At 36.2% G+C, this 26129-nt stretch overlaps 1 protein-coding gene across 3 annotated transcripts in view; it reads right to left on the bottom strand.

Moving 5' to 3' along the window:
- Positions 1–26129, bottom strand: part of GABRB2 (gamma-aminobutyric acid type A receptor subunit beta2) — a 133768-nt gene that overhangs the window by 12112 nt on the left and 95527 nt on the right. For 2 of the 3 annotated variants that reach the window (XM_042826392.1, XM_042826394.1), the window contains exons 6-8: positions 6004–6141; positions 4684–4836; positions 3524–3768 (exon numbers count right to left, since the gene is read on the bottom strand). In XM_042826392.1, coding sequence (XP_042682326.1) covers positions 3524–3768; positions 4684–4836; positions 6004–6141 — 536 coding nt within the window. Of the gene's footprint in view, positions 1–3519; positions 3769–4683; positions 4837–6003; positions 6142–26129 lie in introns of all 3 variants that reach the window. The other variant, XM_042826393.1, reaches the window with a different exon arrangement.

Below are 26129 nucleotides of genomic sequence, written 5' to 3'. Positions count from 1 at the left end.
ACACACTGTCATAAAATAAAACAAGACACAGGTGCGTGTACAATCACCATAAAGAATACATCCCACTGAGTGACATTAATGAAGACTGATTATAATTTGGCCCTACATTTTTAAAAACATATCTGTTCAACGTCTGGAAGTACCACAGAGGATATACCAGATTAGTGCACTGAGCTTGAAGTAGTCTTGGCATGAAATGTGCCTACAAAAGACCAAAAGAATGCCAATTACTGTTGACATTTCTACCAAAAATAGAAACTGAAAAAAAAAATTGTGAATAAAATATCTCAGAATAAAACAAAATACTCATGGATTACACTATACATATTCTGCACTATATTTATTATACATATTATTCATCCTTTTATGTACAGTTTCAGTACTAAGCCCTTCAGAACAGAAAAGATACGTGAAGACTATAAAGAAAGTATAATACAGACTTTTACAAGCCCATCCTTATTTCTTCAAAAGAGGTGAGGAAATTATGAGAATGGTAGTTTCAACAACAGGAAGATGTCTGGAGTAAGAAAAAAGCCAGTGTAATATAAATTTACCTTCAAGCAACAGGTAACTGCCTGTTGATAGAACAATTAGCCTTGACTAAAGCAAAAGATGATGAGAGTTAGAATAAAGGAATCAACTTCTGAATGTAGCTTGAGAAGTTTCAAGAGTGGAATGGCTATATACAGAGCCATTTTAACCTAAAGTCACAGAAAACTGAACATGTCCAATATGATTTAATGAGTCTCTGATAGCACATATGCTGGTATTTGAGTCTGTTTTCCTTGATTTTATTTCCTTTGAATTTCTCCATTACTTGAGTTTCAGAATGCAAGAGGTAAATCAAGATCTATGCTTAACCATAGAATCATAGAACAACTTGTGTTGCAAGGACCTCAAGGATCTCCAAGCTGCAACCACTCCGTACCTCAGGCAGGGCTGCCAACCAATAAATCAGGTACTAGACCAGGCTGCCCAACTCCTCATCCAACCTGCCCTTGAACACTACCAGGGATGGTGCATCCACAGCCTCTCTGGGCAGCCTGTACAGATTTGCTGTTGCATAATGTATACACAGAGATGCTGCATTACATGTTCCAATAACTATTCATCTGTTGTTTTTACAAAGTCCATGGTGAAGGTAGTAATAGAGATATAGAAAAGTTTTCCTCCTGTTTTAAGGTTTCTTACCCTTTTTTCAAATTGTCCCTGAAGCCACAGGCACAATTTCATAATATTCCATCTACTGATACATGAAGAATCTAGTAATATCACAAAAGAATACTCAGACTTCATAAAATTACTCCTTTGATGTTGCATCCTAATTAGAGATGGAATGTTCATTTGGTCCTTTTCCTAAATACTTGAGTTTTCATGGAAACTTGCATCTGAACAAATTTCTACTGTACTAGCTCTCATGCACAAAAACTATTATACAATATTTGGTCCTCTTTCAGAAAGAAAATATTCAGATACATTAAATATAAATTTTTTTTTTATTGCTGATGGTCAATAAAGAGCAACTATCAATTCATCTCCTCCTCCCCAAAGCAGTCTATGCGCAGTAGGACAAATTTCTACTCCTTTCTCCTCTCCTATTTGATTACCTATTACTCGAAGGATTGCAAACTTTATTAGCAGATCAGTGTTACCCGCACACTAAAGTAAAACTGCCACCGATTATGAACCATAATGAGCTGGTAAATTAACCCAAAGGCTCAATTTCAAAAATATAAATAGTACAAAGTTTTTCCCAGTATATTCCCTATTAACTTTGTGAGCTAGTGAACTCCTGCAATGGACATCCAAATTATTTTACTCTGCTTATTGGATTGGATTAGTACTAGTTTGTGCCTTCCAATCGTAGTTTGTGTTAAGTAATTTGCCAGTAGGCTTTGGTATTCTATTATATGTCTGATAGACTTATCATATGAATAAGTATGTGGAGAGAATATCACAAAAAAAAAAAAAAAAAAAAAAACACAAAAACAGTGCTTAAATACACGCCTCACGAGGGGCTCTGCGACATGCTGCACGTATGAACCTTAGATTTCCATGTACGTTAGAGGAAAGGTCTAATTAATACAGATCAACTCTTATAAAATTAACTACTGGGCTTCCTTATTAGTTTTGATTGTTTAAAGGAAAACTGATCGTTAAAAATTATATATGAAAAATGAAATACTTGTTATTTATAAATATGAATGATTACTTATAAAATGAAATAATAATGAAAGAAAAAGACTACTTGGGGTTTACAACAGTCTTCAAAAACATTGTAATGTTAAAAGAAGAATGAATTATTTATGGTATCAGACCATCAAAATTAATACAATCATTATGCATTTGTCTTAATTCATTAAAACATTTATCCTAAATGAAAAGGAAAACCATTGAACAGGTGAGATCCCACACATGAAAATATAATCTTTTATCTTAAAAGCCAATAAAATTGTTATATACATTATAGAAACTATAGCTGTTATACTATATCAACATGTTTTTTGTACTTTCATCCTCTGTCCTTGGACATATTATGACAGAGCAGAAATTCTGAACAAACATGAGAAATTCCAGAGCTGTATGAAACTTATGTTTCCACTGACAAATAATCATTTTCTGATTTAGATTATTATTACTATTTTTAATTCTGATTTTGTTTATTCTCCTTTGGAGTATAATGTTGAACACAGAACACAAAGTCTTCCAATTAAAAAAAAATGAAGAGGGAGAATTTAACTTTAGTTAACTTTCTAATTTTGCATGTGTGTGAAAGTTTATACATTTCACACTGAGTACATTTTAGCATTCTACCCAGATCTGCCACAGTATGAAACTCATCCAAAATTGCCACAGTGAAAAACGACAAGTGCTTTATGGTAAGTGCTTCATTTTCATTAAGCATAATGGACACGTTTTCTAAAAGTGTGCATCTTGGCAAACGTCTTTTCTGCCTCAATTCCCCCTCCCCAGGGGACCATTTTCAAATTCAGAATTAAGTGCACAGCAAGTTGATACTTTATTTCTGAGCGGCTTCTCATTTAGTCATCAACATTCTGGGCCACTTTATTTTGAAAATATGCAAACTTTCCAAGCTTTAAGCACTTCTGTAGAAAATATTTCTTATCCAGGTCATTTGAAAGATTCATTCAAGTAGGTTAAATTTAAGTTTTATTTATCATGTTTCATACAGCTCTTACTAGAATATTAGCTATAGCCATCATTTTGGTTTTGTTCCTTCGCAAACAGATCAGAAATATTTAACCATACATTCCACTGAGAAAACATCTCACAGTAAAACTTATTTGAGCACATGCTTTAGAAAACAAACATTCAATTTTCCAGACTAGAGGGCAGTATTCAATGCTGAAGTGGCTAAGTTCATGACCCTGGAGAAAGCTAGGATCATAATAACCCCACTTTGCTTTCTACCAGAAATTACATTTAAAAGCTCTATCTGGCAGAAGTGCAAGTCTACTGTAGTCTTGGGGCAATGCTAAAACATATATCTATTTAAATTTACCTTATTGACATCCATTCGTAACTTCTCATTGTTGGCACTGGCAGCCTTTTCTGCTGCTTTCTTTTGACGCTGAGGTCCCCTGCCAAAGAAGATGTAGTTGACCAAAGCATACTCTAGCAGAGCCATGAAAACGAAGACAAAACATCCCATAAGATACATGTCAATGGCTTTCACATATGGGATTTTGGGAAGAGTCTCTCGAAGATGAGTGTTAATTGTTGTCATGGTGAGGACAGTTGTGATTCCTGAAAAAAATAAAAATAAAAAAAATAATTATAAGTCTGCTGACTGAACTTATTTTAAATGTTCTAGCATTGTAGCTCAAAATAATCAACTGCTAGTGCTGGAAATAATTCTAGATTTGTTTTTTTTTTTTTTTTTTCCAGGTAGAAAAACAAACAGAAAACCTTGGTCTTCCTTAGTCTTAAATTATTTTGTACAGCAAAGAAAATTACTAGTATCAAACAGTAGTTGGATTGTACAAGTATGCTCTTAACCAGCTGAACCATACCCTACTGGAACAGCCTCAGTTACAAATCACCAGCCTAGAGTCATTGTATCTTGCTGTCCTCCAGCATTTTCAATGCTGCCTGTAGACTACAATTCTTATCATAAAATACTACACAAAAAGGCCTGGCAAAACTCTGACAGTATTCCACAATGTTAAAATGACAAATTCTCAATTGTCCTTTGCAGCAATTTACTTATCTGTAGCAGAACAAAATTGGAAAGAATTGATCTGATTTATACAGAATTTGGCAATAGATATTCATTACCTATACAACCCAAGTAAAACCTTATTTAATTTATACCCAAAAGAAAAAGCAATTTATACTCTACAATACACAGCTCTGAACTGCCATAAGCAAAAGAAAACTGAATGCATTCTCTTAACAGAAGAACAAGCAGTAAAACAACAACAGAGAATACAGACAATTAGGCTAATTCTGGTTACAATGATTATACAGTTAGCTAATCCAGACATGAAATCACTTTAATTTATATTTAAATTGGGATGACTTAAACACTGATTCAAATAATACAAAGCTTGCAAGCCAGATCTAACAGATTTATTTTTCCAACCATGCACTATCCCCCATGCCAGAAGCAAGAAAAACACTTCAACTAATGCATACTATGAGAGGTGTAAAAATGCCTACCTAAAGCAACTCTTGCAGCTGAAGCATCATAATTAATCCAGAAGGAAACCCAGGACAGAATAGTGATCAGAATAGAAGGCATGTAGGTCTGCAGAATGAAGTAACCAATGTTTCTCTTAAGTTTAAAGCTGAGAGACAGCCTTGGGTAGGCACCTAAAAGAGAATATTTGGTATGGCCATAATTTACTCATATGAAGCCTGAAAACATTTTCCTGTCATTTCGGTTTTACTGCTTCCTGCAGCAAAGACTACACAGAGAGCTGAAAGACCCTGAATAATCAGCTGTAGGGTTTCTAGCAAGAATTGAGATTAACTAATCTATTACTTGAAGGGTACAAGGAAGCTACTGGGTTCATTTCTGCTGGTAACCATAATATTCAAAAATCAACAGTCAAAACACATTTCACAGCATCAAAATATAACAGTGTTTCTTTGCTGACAAGCTGCAGTATGCTTCCTTCAGTGTAACCTTTACTCTAACCTCTTCAGGCATTGCAGTGCTTCCCTTTTGTCACCAACAGCAGAAAAATTGTGGTGTGTGAAGCACTCATTGAAATGGGCACCTGGAAATCATAATGTATTCAAGTCCCATTTCTGCTTCACTTTTGAAGAATCTGGAATACACAGTGCCTCTGTATTTCCTCCCAAGACGATTTCTGTCTATATCTAAAAAATGATTATGTGTTTTTCTTGTTTGTTTGTTTTGCTTTTTTTGTTTTTCTTATTTTTTTTCCTTCCTAATCTAATACCTATCAGCTTTCTTGAGTAGGTGGAGAACACCAAATAGAAATAACTCATTTGAGTGATTTAATGTCATTTCAACCTGTTATACAACACCTTTTCAGCCTTCAGAAAGGCGTTATGTTCGCTAGCATAGTATAAACTACAAATCTTGTGGAAGGATGATATGAAAGGTTTTATGGTGAAGACCAAATAATTAGCCTAACACAACCATGGATTGAAAAAAAAAACAAAACAACAACACCTGCAAATGGAGAGAAAAGTTCTTACAAACTGAGCTATTTCTTGTTGGGAGTTAAGGCGCTGAGGGGTGTGTGTCTTGGTCAGTTTCACAGAAAACCAGAAAATCTGACTAAGTCTTAACGTAACGGTCTGTTGTATTCTTTTTATAGATTAATGAGGAACAGATTGTGAAGCTGTAATAAAATCAGCTTGTTTTAAAATTCTGTTTTAGAGTTCAGAGTTGCTGCTCTGATTTACTCCTGTTGCTAAAATTTTCAGACCCTGAACTGCACATTGAGAATTAGACCATTTTTAGTTTTCCCAGTTAATTCCCCTTTTAGCTTCCCATCCACAAACCTGTAGAGAAAACAACGTTCTTGGTGATAAGCTTGTAGTCTACAATGGAAAACTGTGGCAGTTCAATCTTTGTGACTCCTGTGACTGCATTATCACCACCACGCCAGTAAAATTCAATGTCGTCTGTCGTATAGCCGTCTATAAAACAGGAGCAAAGTATTAAAATATGCATCAAGTCTTATGTAATGGAGAACAGTCTGGAGAATTCATTCAGAAAATATGTGAAATATATTTCTGAAACTAAAACATTAATGATACAACAGATACATATGCACAGACAGGCACCCGTAATTCTATATTTCGTTTTGTTGTGGTTGAACCCAGCAGGCAGCTAAGCACCACACTGCTGTTTGCTCACTCCCTTCAACATAAGACTCATGGGTTGAGATACAAGCTATTTACTAAGACAGAAAAGGAAATAAGAAGCAAAAATGTGATAATAACTCTCTTTCTAAATATATATACGTACACCTGTATTGCAAATGATCATCACCTGCCAAGTAATGCTCAGCCATTCCCCAAACAGCGGCCAAGAGAGAAATTCAGCATAGAGTAGCTCATGATATTTGCTCTGTATACAGTGTAGTTTACAACTTCACTGGTTGTGTTTCAGCAGCTTTAAACTGGAAGATGGCAGATTTAGATCAGATATTAGAAAGAAATTCTTTACTGCGATGATGGTGAGACACTGGAACAGGTTGCCCAGAGAGGCTGTGGATGTCCCCACTCTGGACATGCTCAAGGCCAGGCTGGATGGAGCTGTGAGCAACCTGGTCTAGAGGGAGGCATCCCTGCCTACAGCAGAGGGGGGGGATTGGAACTAGATGAACTTAAAGGTCCCTTCCAACACAAACCATTCTAATAGTCAATAATTTTTTTTTTTGGCTGATGCTGAACTGTTGTTCAAATCCATTTAGATTTACTTGTAAAACAAGGTCACTCATTTTTCCCAAGGAAGCTTAAATACAATAGAAGATGGCCACAATTAGTGTGGCACTCACAAGACACAACAATAATAGATTCAGAAGCCATTGCTCTTTATGGAAAAAAAAAAAAACAAACCAACAAATAACAACAACAAACACCACAGAAAAAAAAGAAACAAAAAAGAAACATAAAACAGTATTAGTTTTCCCAGTCATAAAACACATGGACAGAATCTGAATTTAAGTTCTTTATACAGCAGTTGAGCTAACTTACATACTTTAGAGTTGATACAGAGTACCGAACAGTGGAGAACATAAATAAGTTCACAAAAAACAAAAACAAAAACAGAAAAAGTTTTAACCTATTAAAGGTTTTTGTTGTTGAAAATTGAAAAAAGAAAGACGAGCTCTGAACAATTAATGACCATTTTCCTCTGCAAAAGTCAGATAAAATAATAAACAGATTTGAGTGAACTTCACATTCCTATCTATAGACAAAAATCAAAATTACACTAAGCACCATTCAAGAGTATGACTTGATTTCAAGCACTTTTGCAGATTATGCACTCTGTGATAACTCAGAATTTATAAAACCTGTACCACATAGTATTAGTTTTTGATTAGTTTTTGATAATCCACACAAAACACAGGTGCACAGCAGTAGCAGAAGGCCTGCAAGTTTGAAGATGCAAACACAATATTCCGTGAAAACATTGAAACAACCATAGAAATCTATTCCAAATACAGTAGGTTTTGAAGTATTTTGGTAGTTGTATTCTTACAGAAGTTTGAAGGCAATTCCACTTTTGTGTATATGTCACTCCTTCCTTCTGTTTTTCATGGGTCTAGCAGAAAACCTAAAGCAGTCTAATGGTAGAAAACTGAAAACCAAATTCTGTAAACAGAGCAGTCTCATTCAGAGAGAACAGATTTTGAACATATAATCAGCATCAAGGATTCAAGAGGCAACCCTGCTCTTCTTTCAAAGTTGCTGAAATTGACAGAAAATAAACTAATGAAAACAGATTTTAAGAACTTGCTTGTGAAACACGTTTTCTTAACCTTTCCATTTATAAAAAATTACCTTTGATAGGCAACATCAACCAAGTTAAAACAAGGACAGTATCTTCTAATTAAGATTCAACAGTGAAAGGAGAAAAAGACCTGCAATGCAAAACATTGCCTTTGATGTATCCAGAACTTCTTAAGAAACGGAGCTTAAATTCACAGCAACAAATAGCTTACATCAGTGGTTACAGATTCTTTGCCAGTTATACTTGCTTTTTTGCTTCATCAAGAAGAAAATAAAAACATAATTTGAACTAACAGCTTCAGATAATATTTAGCTTCGCTCGTCTGTTTGGACAGCATCATAAACAAAATCATCTACATTCTTCTATACTGATTTTTTGTGAAATGAAGTATTTCATAGATGTCAATCTTTGTATTGATTGCACATTACTTTTCAGAGTCCAAACCATGAGAGGTCTGAAAAAGAGCCAAGATTAATGCTATCTGTCAGCAGGCCTATCCTCTGTAATTAAACAAACAGTAACCATGATTCCACAATCATACTGATGACACTTTGTAATACAAAAAAGTATGCTCAGACATACATTTTTAATTATAAGAACCTAGGAGCTTTGAGTTATCTCATGAAGAAAAATACAGCATAAATTGCTGCGTTGACCAAGTGATGCTATATTTAGAAATAAGAAAAGCAGAATGACTTCCAATGATCATGCACTGCATTCTTAGTTTGGCCAAGAAGAGTTAGAACTGATTTGTTCTACAGTATCAGTTCTTTAAAAAATATGTAACAAAAAATAAAATTAAAGACTTTCTCAGGAAATGGGGATTGTTTTGTTCTCAACAGAAAATAATGCATTTTGATACTTAGTAATGATTTTCTGAAACTGCCTAATTGTATGGGAGCCTTCCTCCCTATCTTTCATTTCTTCAATTAGTCTTGTCTTGCTTCCTCCACAGTCCAAAGACAGCTAAAGACAGTAAATGTTACATGATAGAAGAGTGCAACACTTGAAATTCCCTTCCCTTCCTGAAATACTGAGGCTCTTCTAGTTATTGAACATGTTAAGAAACAAATAATTAGTTTACCGAGCTAACAGACTGTTCTATCCTGCACACAGCTTGAAAAACTTCATACTTATTCACCTTTAATTTAGGGTGTTCTGCTTTTTATTATTATTTCAATATTTTTGTTGCAAGTTTACATCAGGTTCTGTCTCTGTTACTGTTGGTATAACTTTGGTCCTTCCCTGCATTGACGCTACAAATGCCTCATCCTGCCAGAGACAGTCCTCTGGTTCTCCAGATATAAAACTATAAAAGATATTTTCCAGCAAATGGAATTTATTACATTCAATTTGTACATTGTTACTTTCCACCTGAATCTGCCAATAACAAAAGCTGGGCATTTTCCCAAATACTGTGTGGAAAAAAGACTTGGCCCTTTCAGTGACACATGCAGGGCCAGTGGAAAAGCTGTTGCGTGACAGGAAGTTAGCAGTGGGGCACTACCTGTTGAATGGCTGTTTCTACTCACTACGCGATCCTAGATTTTAAGTACTACTAGATCTACTTCATTTGCTTTAAAAAGGTATTTTCCAGGGAGATTAGTGGTACGTGGATGGAGTTTGTTAGTAGCTGTGTTCACAGAAAAACAGGCCCAATTAAATGAGTCACTTTAAAGAAAGACGCAAATCCTTAACTCTTGTTAATTTGTTGGTCATCTTTTTCCCAGGGTTACATGGCATGAGAAACACATGCAGAATCTGCAGATTTGAAATATATCAGGTTGTCATGATATCTTTTACTTTTCCGGTCACAATTCCATCTTTAGAAAAAAGGCAGATAGCTTTTTGTTTCCTTGTATACTGTTACTTCCTGTCTGACACGTCTCATTCTCAGCCTTCAGTGAAGTAACATAAGAAAACATAACATCCAAAAAGAAATAATAAACTGGATGGTGGTGAGCTATAAAAGCAGGTATGTATTAGGAAAAATATATACTGAGTTTAAAAATAATATTACATACATTGCATATATTGTTTTGATACTGCTGAGTTCTGCTTCTATTATATCTTAAACCTACCAATTCCAATGACATCTTCCAGATAAAAGATCATTTACTGAATTTGGAAGGATTTATCAGGAAGACATTTTGAGGCAGTTTAATTGTTAAGCTTTACAACTAATAAATCAATCTTTTGTTTTCCTTTCTGACCAAATAAAATGAGTTACAGCAGGAAAAAAACCTGTTGTATTCATAAAAAACCTCAATGGTCCTTTATTCTATTCATTTCTTGAACATCTATTCATAGATTTTTCTGCCCATCTGCTTACACACAGTTTGGTCCTGAATCATATAATCATACCAAGGGTAATGCAAGAAAGAACTCCAGATTGAATTTCCAGCATGTAGCCAAAATTTCCAGCTCTCCCTCTCTACCAATAAGGATGAGAGATGTGGTTAGGCTGCTCCCTATTCTCACAGCATTAGTACTAGGTAAATATTGACAATTCCATCTTGAGGAGAGCTGAACTCCTTTAAAAATTCTCACCAAAATATTCAAGTTGATGATTCCAATCTAAGCATCTCTGCACTCCCCTGGGAAATACGTGCAGAACTCCCTGCTGCTTAATTTTACGCTGAGGAAAATGTTAAGCTAAGGCTTTGATGCTGAAAGACAAGACTGGCTAGCGGGCATCAGTAAGAATAGTTTTAGGAAGTCTCTTCAAGCTTTCATTAAAATACCTCTCTGCCCTTCCAAGAAGGGTACGTTATCTCTTTCATTTCATAACATAAGGAAGGAGAGAAAAGAATAATATAGTCATCTTCAAATGAATGCTATTGTGAACTGCTGAAGTACTCACAGATAATTGGATATGAGTCTAGAATCTGCAAAACATCTGCCAGAAAAGAAAAAAGGCCTATTCATGTCTCTAGCGGATGTTTTACAGGTATTAAGGTCCAATTATCCCTGGTTATAATAAACTCCATCTGCAGGTATTTGGAACTCAAAACAGCTCTACATATATAAGCTAAAATTATTTAAAGACCAACCAATTTTAAAAAGTAATAGTCTAGGAAAATGATCTATGAACTATGACAAGAAAAGCAGAATAAATGAATTTAATATTTCTAAATTTTCAGATAACATCAGTAATGAAGGAAGCAAAGCATACTAAAAACGAAGTTCTGCAAGTCATTTTTTGCAAGAGTCCGATTTTAGCAAAAAGCACTGCCTGTTTGATTTTGATTGCAGAAGTTGTTGTTTTACCATATATTAAATTGTAGATAGCACTGCTACCACGACAGAGAAACTGATTGATTGCTTTTTCCTAAATCACTTATATATCATCAGCAGCACAATTTACTTCACATTCAGAAAGTTCAATTTCTCATTTCTGTCATGCATCACACATCAGCAGCCAACCAAATCAATACATTGCCCTGGAAATATGGCACCAATCCCACGAGAAGCAAAGCATTCTCAACTCCCATTAACATGGACAGGGTGTTTATCATTGCCTGCACTTCAGAGCTTTATCATCTGTCATTCCTGGTAGGAGGAAAACAAACAACTAGAAGAATGCAGAATAAAAACCCTTTCATACAGAAACTACAAATCACCTATTTTTTTCAGTCACCTCATGAGAAATCAAAATTCAGGAATTTTTTACATACAGATAACCTAAAATGGAAGCTGTAAAGTTACTAGCTGAACATGAGATTATTTACACTCAAGGCAGTTATCAGAGACACTGCACAATGTTAAAAAAAAAAAAAAAAAGGGAAGCCAACTTTTCTAAAAAAACCTCAGAATTTATCAGTTGGATTCACTGCCTCACAATGCTTTTGTTTGTACATAGCACAGCAGGACTGTATTTTAGATATGATATAGAGATACACAAACAGATCTACAAGCAGCGTGCGCTCTGTGTAGGGATTTGAGTAGCCCACATATCAGTATTAATGCTGCAGTAACATACATAGATTAGAGATATTTGTTGATTTTAGGGAAAAAAATAATGGCAAACACGAAATGGTGTAAACATATCCAGAATGTAGATAGGATTCTGAAGCCATGAATCCATCTCATTCAGTTCTGAACCATCACCAAATGGTCTGAGCACGATTGGAACAGCACTGGGGAACAGGAATATTCTTACAGCATAGCTCCAAGCTACGAAAAACCATTTTATCATTAACAATGAGACAAAAGGATCCTGTTGGGAACTCTCCTAATCCTAACACTGATTGCCCTTCTCTCAGTCATTCTGGGCATTGCCAGCATTCAAAGATGATGAAGGACAACTTGGTCAGTCCTGTGAGATTTCTGCCCAGCAGGTCTGGAGGCTCAACAAAAGCTGGCATTGCACGATCTTTCTGGTCACCTAAGGTATTTGCCTTTTGGTCAACAACACAAAACATATTAAAATTCAGCAGGACCTGAAAATAAATATTTTTAGAAAGCAACCATTTACAAGAACAGCATATACACTGTTGAGGATAAAACAACTGCATTATAATTATCTTTATTATAACTGTCTTTAAAACACACAAAAACATTTGGACTCATGGGGAGGTGAAGAGGAAGGGAATCTTTGCTGTCAGCAACTGGATTTTCTTTCCCTAGCCTTTCTTAACAACACAGCTTCTCAAGTAAAATGAAAAAACTGATGGATGACAGTATCTGTACCTGACTAATAAAAAAAAATATTCTAAGCTAATAGTCTTAGGCTGTAGTAACCTATTTAAAAGCAGACTCTGAACTGCCTGATTGAGAAACTTGATATCTACAGACCCTGAAGCATGAGATGAATGCTATATAGAAAGGTTAAATAGATGGTTAATCCTGTTTGCATAATGGAAGATGTTTAATAACAGCGTATGTGCATTTTAGTTATCTTTAAACCATGAATCACCACATTCTTTCTAAAGCAATTTCTTCAGCAGCTTTTCATTTGCACAGAGCAAACAGCTAAGATTTCATTGCAAAATCATAACTCACATGCAAAACATATTCTGAAACCCTGAAATCCTTCGGAGCATTCATACTTGCTTCACTGCACCTCTTCATTCTTCACTATCCACTGGTTCATTCAAAAACGCAGTCAGAAAGAATAAGAAGTATTTCTTTGAGTTCATAGAGCTCTTCAGAGCTGAGGGGAATACAAGTCACTGCACATTGAAGTCAGTAGGATGATATGGTAAGGCAGATTTTATGTATAGCTGAACACACCTGGCATTGGAACAACTGGAAAAAGCACATCATTCTTCTTTCTCCTTTTTCTGACCTGCCTTCCCCCCATTCTGTCTTTCTGTATAAAAAATTAACAATTCTTTTGACATTTCACTTCAAAGAGTTCTTCCCCTGAGGCTCTGAGGATTTGGATACAAAGAGGATGCACCATTTTCTGACTGCAATGAAATACAATTGATTTTTCAATTAAATTGGTGACATTCTCAAAAAAAATATATATATATTATCTTCAAGGTATTCAAATGGTTTGTTACTAGATAAGAGTGGACTGGGGAAAAGAAAGAAACTTAGAGGGAAACGTGACCAACATAGACTGCAAACTGCTATTAAAAATAGGTCTTTTGTTGGACGAGTGATATTATACAACTGATTCTCACAGAGTGGACTTCTTACGGCACTATCACAACCAGGGATCATTTATTGTAAGCACTTCTAGCCTGATTCTTGCTCATAGTTTGCCCTAAAACCTTACAGAATAGGTGTCCTGGTACAACACAAACCTCCTTGCTGTTGTTTTTCCCTAATGAATTCATGGAAATCCTTTGTGCTTTAGGGCATTGGCTACAAAGTGCTTTTGAAAGTAAATTTCAACTGTGAAAATGTTTTTAGGAAAATAAATATATCAGAAGAAAGAAATAGAACAACATCAGTGAGGCAATACTCAAAAAGCTTTCAGCATCTAGAAAGTAGTAATTTCTTGTAATCCTTCTTCTAAAAGGTGATTTACTTCCTCTAGTATGAATGATCGAAGGCATTGGTTTCAACACCAAGGAGATCCTCAAATCTAAGAGTTCCTCAAGCGACAGAGATGAGTATTTGCAGCACAGTCATGCACAGTGATATGAAGTTAACCATGACTAATTAGGTCAAACCAGGTACCACACTGTCAGAACTGTTTTGTTTCTCAGACTCCATCAATAATTGAACACATCACTATCTAGCAGCTACATCTACAAAGCTATTTATCACACAATTTGATCCTATTTTACTTATTTAAATTTCTGAAGTTAAAGGATCTCCATCCAGGTGGTTTTTTTTGTTGGTTTTTTTTGTTTGTTTGTTTGTTTTTTACCTCTAGTTTCTAATTTTTAAGAACCAATGTAATATAACTGCACAGAAGCATAGTACTTAGAAACATCCTAGCCCAAATCTGAGTTCTTCTAAGTCATTTATTTACTTAGCAGAGGACCAAATTTTCACATCTTCTGAAGATGTTGACAATATGTCAGTTTTTGCATTGATTAACACTGCATCATCTCTAAAGGGGATTTTAGCACGGCATGGGTGAGATTAAGAAAACGTTATTTGAACAAAACATGGTAGTGACTTTGGTGATAGAAGAAAAATGGATTAGTAATACATTATAATTCCACAGTAAAGTTTCAGACCAATTTGTTCCCTATTGAACATATCACATCAAAAAATGAGTTCTGAAACACACAATTAACTGTATTAAATACCTTATATGTCAAAGGAAACAAACAAGCAAACAAAAACAAAGAAGAAAACACCACAGTTGTTTCTTACTTTTGGCTACATTAAGGGCTATTTTCATAAGTTTGTAATAAAAAGTTGACTTGCAGAACACTAAGAATCTCAAGAAGCACAAAATGGTGGATGACAGGTTGGCCGTGAGCCAGCAGTGTGCCCTTGTGGCCACAAAGGCCAATGGCTTACTGGGGTGCACTAAAAAGAGCGTGTCCAGAAGGTCGAGGGAGGTGATCCTCCCCCTCTACTCTGCCCTGGTAAGGCCTCATCTGGAGTACTGCATCCAGTTCTGGGCTCCCCAGTACAAAAAAGACAAGGATCTCTTGGAAAGAGTCCAGCGGAGGGCCACGAAGATGGTGAAGGGCCTGGAGCATCTCTGCTATGAGGAAAGGCTGAGTGAACTGGGTCTGTTCAGCCTTGAGAAAAGAAGACTGAGAGGGGATCTGATCCAGGTCTATAAATACCTAAGGTGTGGGGGACAGAATGGCGAGGCTGGACTGTTTTCAGTGGTGAGTGGAGACAGGACAAGGGGAAACGGCTGGAAACTGCAGCATAGGAAGTTCTGCACAAATGTGCCTAAGAACTTCTTTACAGTGAGGTGACGGAGCACTGGAACAGGCTGCCCAGGGAGGTGGTGGAGTCTCCTTCTCTGGAGATGTTCAAGACCTGCCTGGATGCCTACCTGTGCGACCTGCTGTAGGGAACCTGCTTTGGCAGGGGGGTTGGACTCGATGGTCTCTGGAGGTCCCTTCCAACCCCTACAATTCTGTGATTCTGTGATTCTGTGAAAATAATGTTCTATTTTCTGGAAGCTTGACTTGATTATCAGCTATGTGGAAAAAAGCAAGAAGCAGACATTCACTTTTCATTAGATTAGATTTTCAAAGACACAATAGGAAATTGCAACTTGTAACTATATGGATATGTATCATTGCTGAGGAAAGCAACATTTGGGCAGAAGTCACAAACTGCTATTTAAATATGAACTGCAGCTGCTGTAAATTTGATCGAAATGAATACATCAATTCCTAAGTGATCTATTTCAGCTCTATTAAATCATGAAATGAACAGAACTCATGAGAAAATACCCATTTTCAAAAGACAAGTGCAATCAGATTTAAGCAGACAATGGTTTTTTTTTTGTTTTTTTTTGTTTTCTTTCTCAGAGTACTCTTCAATGTGAAAGTATGAAGTACTTACTGTTTTCTCAGACACAGGAAAACATTACTTCTTCATTCACAACTATTTTTCCCCAGAATTGTCAATGAAATCAAGATAAAGTTAAACGAAAAGCAATAAATATCATGCTTTGGCATTGAAAACTACAAACAATATTTGTTTCACCTACTTTACAAAGATTTAGGCTTAATAAGAAACTCAAGCAACTGGCCTTCCAGTACCTGGAACCCAGTCAGCCTCTTTTCAACTGCTGCTTAGACTTCATTTATCAATTTTATTCTGCTATGCATGACTATAGCTGAACAAATAATTTGGCAGAATCTAACTTGCAGATTTTGCAATTAACTGAAGGACATTCTTGCTAAGTAGTTAAACATTTGGTAGATTTTACATGGATGGTGTTTTCAGCAGCAGAATCAAATTTTGAACTCTCTCCTATGTTGTTTTAATGATTAGATAACGGGAAGAAATTCTTTAGTATGAGGGTGATGAGACATCGGCACAGGTTGGCCAGAAAGGCTGTAGATGTCCCCACCCTGGAGGCATTCAAAGGCCAGGCTGGACGGGGCTCTGAGCAACCTGGTCTACAGGGAGGTGCCCCTGCCTATAGCAGGGGCTTGGAACTAGATGATCTTAAAGGTCCCTACCAATCCAAACCATGCTATGATTCTATTAAATGAAGAATATGTATAACTGATGCTTAATTTGAAAGTAGTTATCTTCTTGTATAATATTAAAGATAATAAGATGGTGCAAAGAGAACAGTGTTTTATATTTTGATAGAAAAATATATTGAATCTTTCAATTGCATTCCAGAGAGATAGCTTTGAAGATTGATGGAAAGGTCTTAAACCCCAATTTTTTGCATGTATCTGAAGACTGTTTCAGAAATTTGAGAACAACTAATAGCAATGGTGTTCTGGACATGAGCAGGAGGTCATGTTTTCCTTAACAGAACTCTTATAATAACATGTGCCTATACACTGGGTAGGTAAAAGTAACACATTTTTTCCTTCTCCCTATCCTTATTATAGATAAAGGTCACATGAGGAAAACAAACACCTACATTTTCATCTTATATTGATGTCATCATTATAACCTGTATTCATCCTCCTCTTTTTGTGCTTATTATTACTTTTTTTATTTCATTTGACTCCATTGGCCCCAAAGATATGCAGTAGAAATTTTGCACAGAAAACATTTACACATGTTCTGGAGTGATGAAAGGGCTAATATACTTTTCTGATAAAATAAAACTCAGTTTTCGTACTTAAGATTTCAATAAAGACTATGTAAAATAGAATTTTCCAATCAATAAATCAGATTAGATCTTCTCAAAACTGTTAAGTAAAAGAGGTGGGTATATCAAAATAAAAAAGTCAGTAAAGGATCATCTACATTAACTTCCTCTTTTTGTTCTTAATACCTTATAATGTTTGGTCTTCATACCTAAGTTCCGCACGACCCATTATCAGCCTGCTATTTGAATGCTGATGTACATTAAAAATGAAAGGAAAACAAAAAGAACATCTGGCAACCTTAACATATTATTAATAAAATTGCATTAATACTCCACTTTGCTTAATTATTCCATTGCTGTATTAAATATCCAAGGCCGCAAGGAGAAAAATGCAATTTGTAGAAGAAAGCCCTGCTGTCAATGCCTGTGTCATTTGCTCAATTTAGGAAAATATTTATTTATTAAGATGACAGTTTGCAGTATTGTGTGAGGCAATGCTCTGGAATATTATTGCATCCTTACCTGCAGTTACTCAGGACATTACAGTAATTAAAACAAAATAAGTAAAGATTTGTTATAAAGAATAGAAAGATTGCTCACTAGTACTTGCCCATATGCTAAAAGCTGTTATTGGTAACAGCTAGGCACCATTACAACATTAGAAAAAACAAGCTGTATTTGCCCACACATAACTGAGGTTGGTTCCAGGCACTTAACTGAGCTTGCAAAAATTAATTTTCTTTTACTAATAAATACATCTTAATGAACACTTTTGTTTTGTTTTGTTTTGTTTTGAAGTAATTCATACACAGATTTGGAAACTTTTTCTTAATGTTGCTTCCTATCTCAATAAAGTTCTCTGTCTCCTAAAAAGTTTATCAAGAATAATTGCACGTACTCTTGCTGCAGAGAACTGTTCACACAGTATCATGTAAATTAAGCTTATTAGAATGTTAATTACAGATTCTGATCTTGTTAGAATTGCATCATTATTCCCTTCAAACTGTAACAGACGTAACATTCCTATATGACCTTCATACAGCCAGGTGATACAGGAAACCACATGGCTGTGCTCTCAAAATATTTCAGTGGGAGCTGCGTGCCTCAAGGCTCAGAGGACTTTTCTGTAGGAAACTCTGATGTGACACCTATATCAGAAAAGACAGAAAAGGTTGGCTGGCAGTACCCCAGCTACATTCCTAGGATACTGAAAAAGGTGAGAATAAATGCTTTTGACACCCCAAGCCTCCAGGTTTTAGAAACAGCAAACAAAGAAAAGTTATTTGACTGGTAACTAGATGCTAATATTTGTGGATAGCTATGCACAAGGTAGCAGGAAGTATTTTTATAGATAGGACAAGGCCAAAGAAGGAGAAAAATCTTCATCTCTGCATGCAAGCAGTGCAGAAACTATAAGGCTACAAGGTACCAATTCTTTGCTAAGGAGATGGCTACAGCAAAATCCACAGCAGAAACAATGTCCCTTCACATTTTCTTCTCTCTAGTCTAAAGTTTTGTCCTTTTACATGACATAGAGCCATGTGAAATCCTAGTCTACAAGTAACGTCCTGCTTTACCTTGTATCTGCTGTTCCTCTCTGTGATTCACTGTGAGGTTCACAGATACTACATCAAGACTTCATTACTGAATTCTGCATTTCAGAAGTTAAAAAAAAAAAAAAAAAAAGGCCAACATTGCATTAGCATTCACTTTTCTTTTGACTAGCAACTCCAGGCGTAGCTTCAGGCTATGCTTATTTTGTGAAGCAGATGCAACAGAAAATATAATACCAAACCTTAAAAGGAGTTTCTCTCTGCAAGTAGGTTTTAACACATGCTCTTGACTTTTATTCTGTTTTCCACTAGATCTAGTATTGCAACTGTGTCAATATGCAAATACGTATTACATAAGGTTGCCTCTTGGGCTGGAAAAGCAGGATATCTGCATGTAAATGTTCATTAAAAAGAATCTAGTACAATATTTTAACATAAATAAAAGGAAATCAGCCTCAAATACAGAAGTGAAAAGACCACATCTTTATGCTGAGAGGCCCATACGGACTGCTCCTCTCTCGTGCCTTTGAAATAAATAACCTTCTTCAAAAAAGCTGAAGTCATTTACTAAGAGAAAAACACATGAATAATACAATAACAAATAATACACAATGCAGCAATGGAAAGTGCTGTTTTAGTACTTGCTAATCACTATTTCTTCTTAAACTCACAACTGCCCAACTTAATTCTTGAAGGAATTATGACTCAAATTCTGTCCCAAAATACTGAGCAATTTGACAACGTATTCACATGAGATTCTACAGCATTCCATATTTTTACTTTGGAAAGTGTTATCCTGTATGTATCCTGCAGCATTCAATGTTCTTATGCACAGGAAATGTATTGCTTCTGCACAGAAGGAAGAGACTGCAGTTATGGTGAGCTCTGCTACTGCATGAAAACCGTCTTCTCTGTAGCATTCTGTGCCTGCATAAGGCTGTCACAGCTCAGGGGCACATTGGCACTGCAGGTATCTAACAGCCACCGTGTCAATGTGTTTATTAAGCCATTGTTATACCTGTGGTGCTCTCAGCTTTATATAACATTTGAATTACTGCTGCAATTCACTGTAAGTACAAATACGCTGTAGTATTTATTAGGATGGATTTTATTACTAGTGCTGTATGAAATAACTATTTGTCCAAAGGTTAGACTGAAAGGCCTCTTACATAGCAAAGTATAAATGAGAATATGCAACGCGTATCTTTGAAAGGCACTGAGAGGAAGATACTGATCTCATTACAGTTTTATCATGTCATTTTGTCACTAGTTAGAAGTGGGAACACTGAAGAGCTGAGCTGCCCCAAGTGGCTTTAAACAGCCATGTTAACTTGAAACATCTCCTGGAACTGTAATTAGGCAAATGTAATTAGGCTGCACAATGTTTTTGTGGAAACGAAGTCTGTCATTACACCCAGCTAGTGTGTAAAGTGCTGAAATGGCTATGAAACTTCACTGCTCTCCCAGCACCAAGCACTTGTAGAAAAAAAACCACAGACTAAAACTGCTTCTTGCTTTACAAAGCACTATGTATTACTGAAACTAAAAGGGTACGCTGAGTGTTATCCTTGATCACAAAAGTGGAAGAAACGTTGTTACCTTTCTTTAGGGAAATCAAAAATTAAGATCTGCAAATTCAAAGCAGTGCCATGGAAAATTTGTCAGAAAACATGCATGAAAAATACTCATAGAGAAGCAAATAAAAAGGCTCTTACTGCAGTCTGTTAACACAGGCTAGACTATTCATCTTGAAGACACCATGGGGTCATTAACAACAGCATATTTAATACTAACAACTGCCATAAACATAAATGCATGAGGAGCATTAGGAAGAGGGTTTCCCCCTCTTTATACTTTACACACAACTCCAAAGGCAAAGCACCCGTATTCCTCTGGCCATGAACACAGTAACTACCAGCAGCCCAGCAGCAGAAAGGCAAAGCTTAGAGCAGCTTCCTGAAAGGATGCACCATCAGGCTCTATGCTACACGCTCACTTCTGCCCCTCCTCAGACGCACCCCAATTCCTCCTGCAGCCTTTCTGTATGTACAGTTGGAGATCACTGATAGAAACCTTTTACCATCAGAAACTCTGCTAGAGAATGGAGCACAATCTGCAGAACACAGCATAAATAGGGGAAAAAGGACCAATAACATTCAGTGCTAAGTGGAGGGCAATTTAACCACAAATTTCCTTGCAAAGTTTATTAATTCATTTACTTTTAATGAAATCATATACATAGGAAGCAGTGTAGCTACATAAAGTGAAAATCTACGGTGCACTGATCAAACTGCATTCCTATTCACTGAACCAAATTATTCATGACCCTAATCATTATAGCTATTTGATGCCTCATTAAATAAGGAAAACGGCACTACATTGTCATCATTTTTTGTTCAATCATCAGAACACTTGGAATAAGGTCAATAGTTGAAGACATGGAATTAGCATAATGCCAACATTCAAAATGCCTACTGCCAAACCAGCAAGTAATCCAACGAATATAGGGGGGAACAAGGAAAAGTAGTGCTGTGTTGTTTTTTTTTCCTGTAAGTATACATAAAAAAATATGCAGAAATGGTTTTTGAACATCAGATTTTGAAATATTTTTATCTCTGTAGCACCAGAGTAGGAATACATGGTCTAATGCATTAAGTGGTATATAAACATTCTATACATGACCTGGATATCAATTATACCAAAATATACCTCAGATAAATAACACTGAATATCAGGGAAAAAAAAAAGAAATCACCATGCAGTCATATTTGTTGTACATGACGACAAAGCACTGCAGAACCAAACTCTAAACTACACTCATGAAATGATGCCTTCTTTGAAAAAGAACTTCCAATGATTTTGTTGAAAAAAATCTTAAAAGTGTTATTTTACCATTACCAGAGATATCATCATCATCTGTGTTCCACAGTTACCATATGTCAATATTTCAGTCATTGATAATTCTGCATTTGCAGTAAGAAATTGCTTCTGAGAAGAGTGATACAGTGGCAGATGCTCAAATGGTGGTGTTGATTGTCAATAGAGTTATGAGCTTACTGTCGAGGATCTGCCAATAAGCTTGTTTCAGCTTGAAAATAAGATCTGAAAGAATGCTCAACTAATATTGGGTACCTACCTTTGGTTGCTTTTATTATCATGACAATGCTAGACAATATTATAAACCAGATTATCTGAAAATCAGCTTAATTTTCCCTCAAATTAATTTCTATTTACAAACATTAAAACTATTTTAGCACTTGAATTACTGGGGGAGAAAATGAAAAAAAAAATTTTGAAAAGCAAAAACAGCATAGTCACAACTAAAAAAACCTTTAAACACATAATGAATTAAAAACACTTCAGAAAAGATGCATGGGAAGAATTTGGCTACAAGTTAACTTAATTCAGCTCTGGTAGACTATGAAGTGTTTATGACTCATACCTAAATTCAGTTCAAGCACATACTTGGGAAATGTGCAAGTTCCCGCATAGTGCTTTATGAAGTGCTAACTTAGAGTCTAAAGCACAGAGAATAACAACTTTGTGCAGTCTACTTCCAAAATATGTCTTTCTAATGAGAACACAAAATGCTTCAGCTTAGTTAATTTTATAGTCTGCATACTATACACCGTTTCTAAATCAGTTCTCAGTTGGGAAAGGTGGGGGATTGGGGGGGGCGAGGAGGGGAAGGGGCTGTTTGTGATTGTTTCTAAGAATGGAATGGTTTACTTTTACTTGCACAGTCCATTTAGACAATTTTCCAATAGTTTCTAGCCAAATCATGTCACTTCAGAATACTGGGGGAACAAAGAATGAGTTTTGTGTGATGAAGATTTCATGAACTGCAGCTACCAGCATTAATAAATTTTAAATAGCTTTACAAATGATAAGACATTTTGTTATCAGGTATTTGAGGATAAGGACTATGTCACCTACCAATTAAATGCAGTCATTTAACAGCAAAAAGCAGCACCATACAGCAATTTATGACATACAGTGAGGAATAAAAAATCCAATTAAAATTTCAGGGGGAATTTAGCAGGGCAGAATTTAATCAGCAATGATATAATTTTGCCAGGAGAAGACTGTGGCTAACACCTGTTCTGAAGCGTAAAGCAACATGGAAAATGTACCAACAAACGTGTAGGTCAACATTTGTAATGTTTGCTGGAGAGCTCCACTGGTCTCATTTAGATCTTTCTCTCCCTTAGACTGAGAAATGTATTGCTTCCCCAGCACGGCTTTCAGATGTCTCTGACTCATTCCAAAATCCTCACCAAACCCAAACAATACTGTCTGAATACTGAATTATGCCTGTTTTCTCATCTCTGCACACAGTCTGTACAAAGAACTACATGGCCTTCTGAAGACTGCTGAGTGGCCAGAGGATGACATGGCTGTGCCAGCACCACGCGGCAAGGGGACACGGAGGACCTGCAGCCTCTACTGTAAGCCTTGTTCCCTTTGGGAGAAAACAACTGGATACAGTTGTGACACTCCATCTGCTCCATCTGGATGGTTGAGAATACCTTCTCAGAAATGTATGCAGTTCCATCGCATTTTTAAAGCTGACTCAGTTTGAAACATCTCTAATTTCCGTGCAGCATCTTTTGCATGACCAAACTAGCAATGACCACATTCACTTACTTACTGAAAGGACCTACTGAAGAATGGATTGATAATTTTTATAATTATTCCCAATATTTGAAGTCTTAAAAATGAACTGAAATCACAAACTCAATTATTACCATTTTCTGTTACATTACTTCATTCATTTTTACTAACTTTGGAGTAAGTTTATAGATAAGTATGCAAAACTTCAAGGGAAACACATTTCATCTATAATTCTAGTAGCAATATCTTACAAAATATATTCTCTACATCTGTTGTTACAGTATCTAACTTTGTCAATTAAAATCCATTTTTACTCTCCAAAATGAATGCAGTTAATGTTTTTCACTAGATGCACTGAAAACTTCATTACAATTAATGGCAGGTCACTGGACTACCTCACCAATGAAAAGATGAAGTCACTAAGCTGCTCATTATATCCATCCGCATTATACTTATGAGTTAAAATCCAATGCTATTAATGATGAAAGGAACAGATATTAGAAACTCAGCATTAATAAACCCTCCTGTTAGTAAATCCACATGTATTTGCAGTGTGCAACAAATAAAGCATCAAGACTAAAGCTTTGAGCTTTGATAATTACACAAATAATGAGAGAGAAAATTATTTTGAAAACCCTACTTTAAAAGGCCTTTCCAGAGTCTCTAAGTGGAAATGCAGCGTTTCAAAAATGTTCATTTTTGCCTCAAGGCTGTCCTTTCAACAACAGAAATCTAGAGCACCATTATACTTTAATTGTCAATTAGCACTTTGAATTCAGTAATTTTTCATCATGAAATGGTTTGCACTGCATTTCTTAAAATTAACTGTAAGTAACAGGAAAATAATATGTTGTGATTTGAAGCACAGCGAACTAAATCCATATTTTATCGATTCCTCAAATCAAATGCTACAACTTAGGGTTCTAATATCAAACAATAAAAAAGGTGACCTGTTCAGCTGTGTGCAGTCAAACTGCATTGCTGAACTACTAAGCTGGCTTAGTAGGAAGTGCAGGAGCACTGAAAGCTTCAGCTGAGATGTACAAAGTCCCATATGTTATTTATGGTAGTGAAAACTCAGTGAACATCTGTTTTAAAATAAAACAAAACAAAACGCCTTATAATTTACTTAGTGCTGTGAGAAAGCTAGGCTCTCTTCAGTGGCACTTGGTGCCGGGACGGGAGGTGAGCTCCAGAGATCACTACCAGACTCAAAGACCTCACGATTCTCTGAAAACCTGAGACATTTGGTATTCTTCTAGCAAACAAGTAGATGCTGAAGATGTGTAGAACTACTTGGCTTTGACTCAGATAAATCTATGCAAAATGTATCATGGCCTGCCATTTCATGAGAAGCATGGGTATGATGTCAAAGGGGAGTAGGAATGACTCTAAACAAGCTGCTCCACAGCAAATCTTTGTCCTACTGTATACAGTATGACACTAAGTAATGATACTCTTCTTCTCCCTTCCCCCAGCTGAAGCATTAATGAAAATACAGAGGGAGCCATTTTCCACCCTGATGCAAACACAGCTGATTGCAGCTACAGCCGAATGGTGCTGTGCCCTTCACAGAAAACGTGAGGAAGCATTCTGAATGTTACAGCTGTTGTAGCTCAGCTGCTAAGAATTCCTTTCTGGAATGCACACGTCTTATCAGTATTCCTGCAAACTGGTGTCATGGCAGTGCTTAAGAATTCAGTGCTGATTCTTCTTCACAAGTTTTTGGGGTTTTTTTTGGTGGCACAAATAAGAGAGAATTAAAGCTGTAGATTCATGTAGAGGGGAAAAGCCACGAACAAGCAGGAAATGAAGGAAAAAATTGTTTGGAGTAGTGCATCTAATTTGTCTGGAATACAGTCACTGGTATAGATGGTCATGAGGGAGAAAAAAAGTACATATTTTGGAAATCCACCTCACAAACTCATCAAAATCACAGAAATTACTGGATCTTCTCTGTAGTGTGTTCATTAAATACATACTAGCTAATAAATCCTACTTTGTAAGAAGTTTTGAAGCAAAATTGTTTTTACAATGGCAAGAAAATATTCAGAGCATTATGCGTGCTGTGCAAATGTTTCCTGTTAGTTCACTGCGAGTTTCCTTCCCAGCTTCTCACCCAGAGCATTTGGCACCCCAGCTCAGCTCTCACACAGCAAGTGACATTAATTATCCTCTGTGAAGTGACTGCAAGCTGCTGTTTTAAAAACAATGTCTCAATTCCTGTGCCTGTACCTACCACAGCCAATTACAGCCTGTCTACAAAATCAGGTATTTAAACTCTACTTTTAACTTTAAACTCTGCCTCAGCGCAGCTTCTAAATCTCTGCAACATGTAGGAATCAACATTTTTAAAAAAGACGAATAAATGTGACATAATATACCTCCTAGGATGCTTCTGAAAAACACATGCTGCCTGCAGTGGAATCTCAAATCTGTGGATTTGTAACCCGTGAAGCAGAGCCCTTAACGTAACATCTGTCCTGGAACCTTTGCACTTCTACATCTTACCATTAGCAAACCACAGCAGCAGTTACAGTAAGAGCACATCTTCCATGTCACAGAGATGAGAAATTGTAGCACACACAGCGCACCAGTTTGTTCGGGGAATTAACACAACTAGGAAATATTGCAGGAGCCAAGGAAAATACCATGCTCAGGCTGGGACACAGTCACATGAAATCATTCATACACTTCACTGTGTAATAACTTAAGCATATCTACAGACTGATATATGAGGGCTGCTCCAAAAGTAATTTCTCCTATTTTATTATGTTGGCCCACATTGTCAATATTGATCATCTCATCTGTGTGAATTGGTGGATTAAGACCAGGG

The sequence above is a fragment of the Centrocercus urophasianus genome, unplaced genomic scaffold (genome assembly GCF_019232065.1).
Source record: "Centrocercus urophasianus isolate 14NV4802_14NV808 unplaced genomic scaffold, USGS_Curo_1.0 seq_26, whole genome shotgun sequence".
In the NCBI taxonomy this organism is placed as follows: domain Eukaryota; kingdom Metazoa; phylum Chordata; class Aves; order Galliformes; family Phasianidae; genus Centrocercus; species Centrocercus urophasianus.
This window is presented reverse-complemented; position numbering and strand designations above follow the sequence as displayed.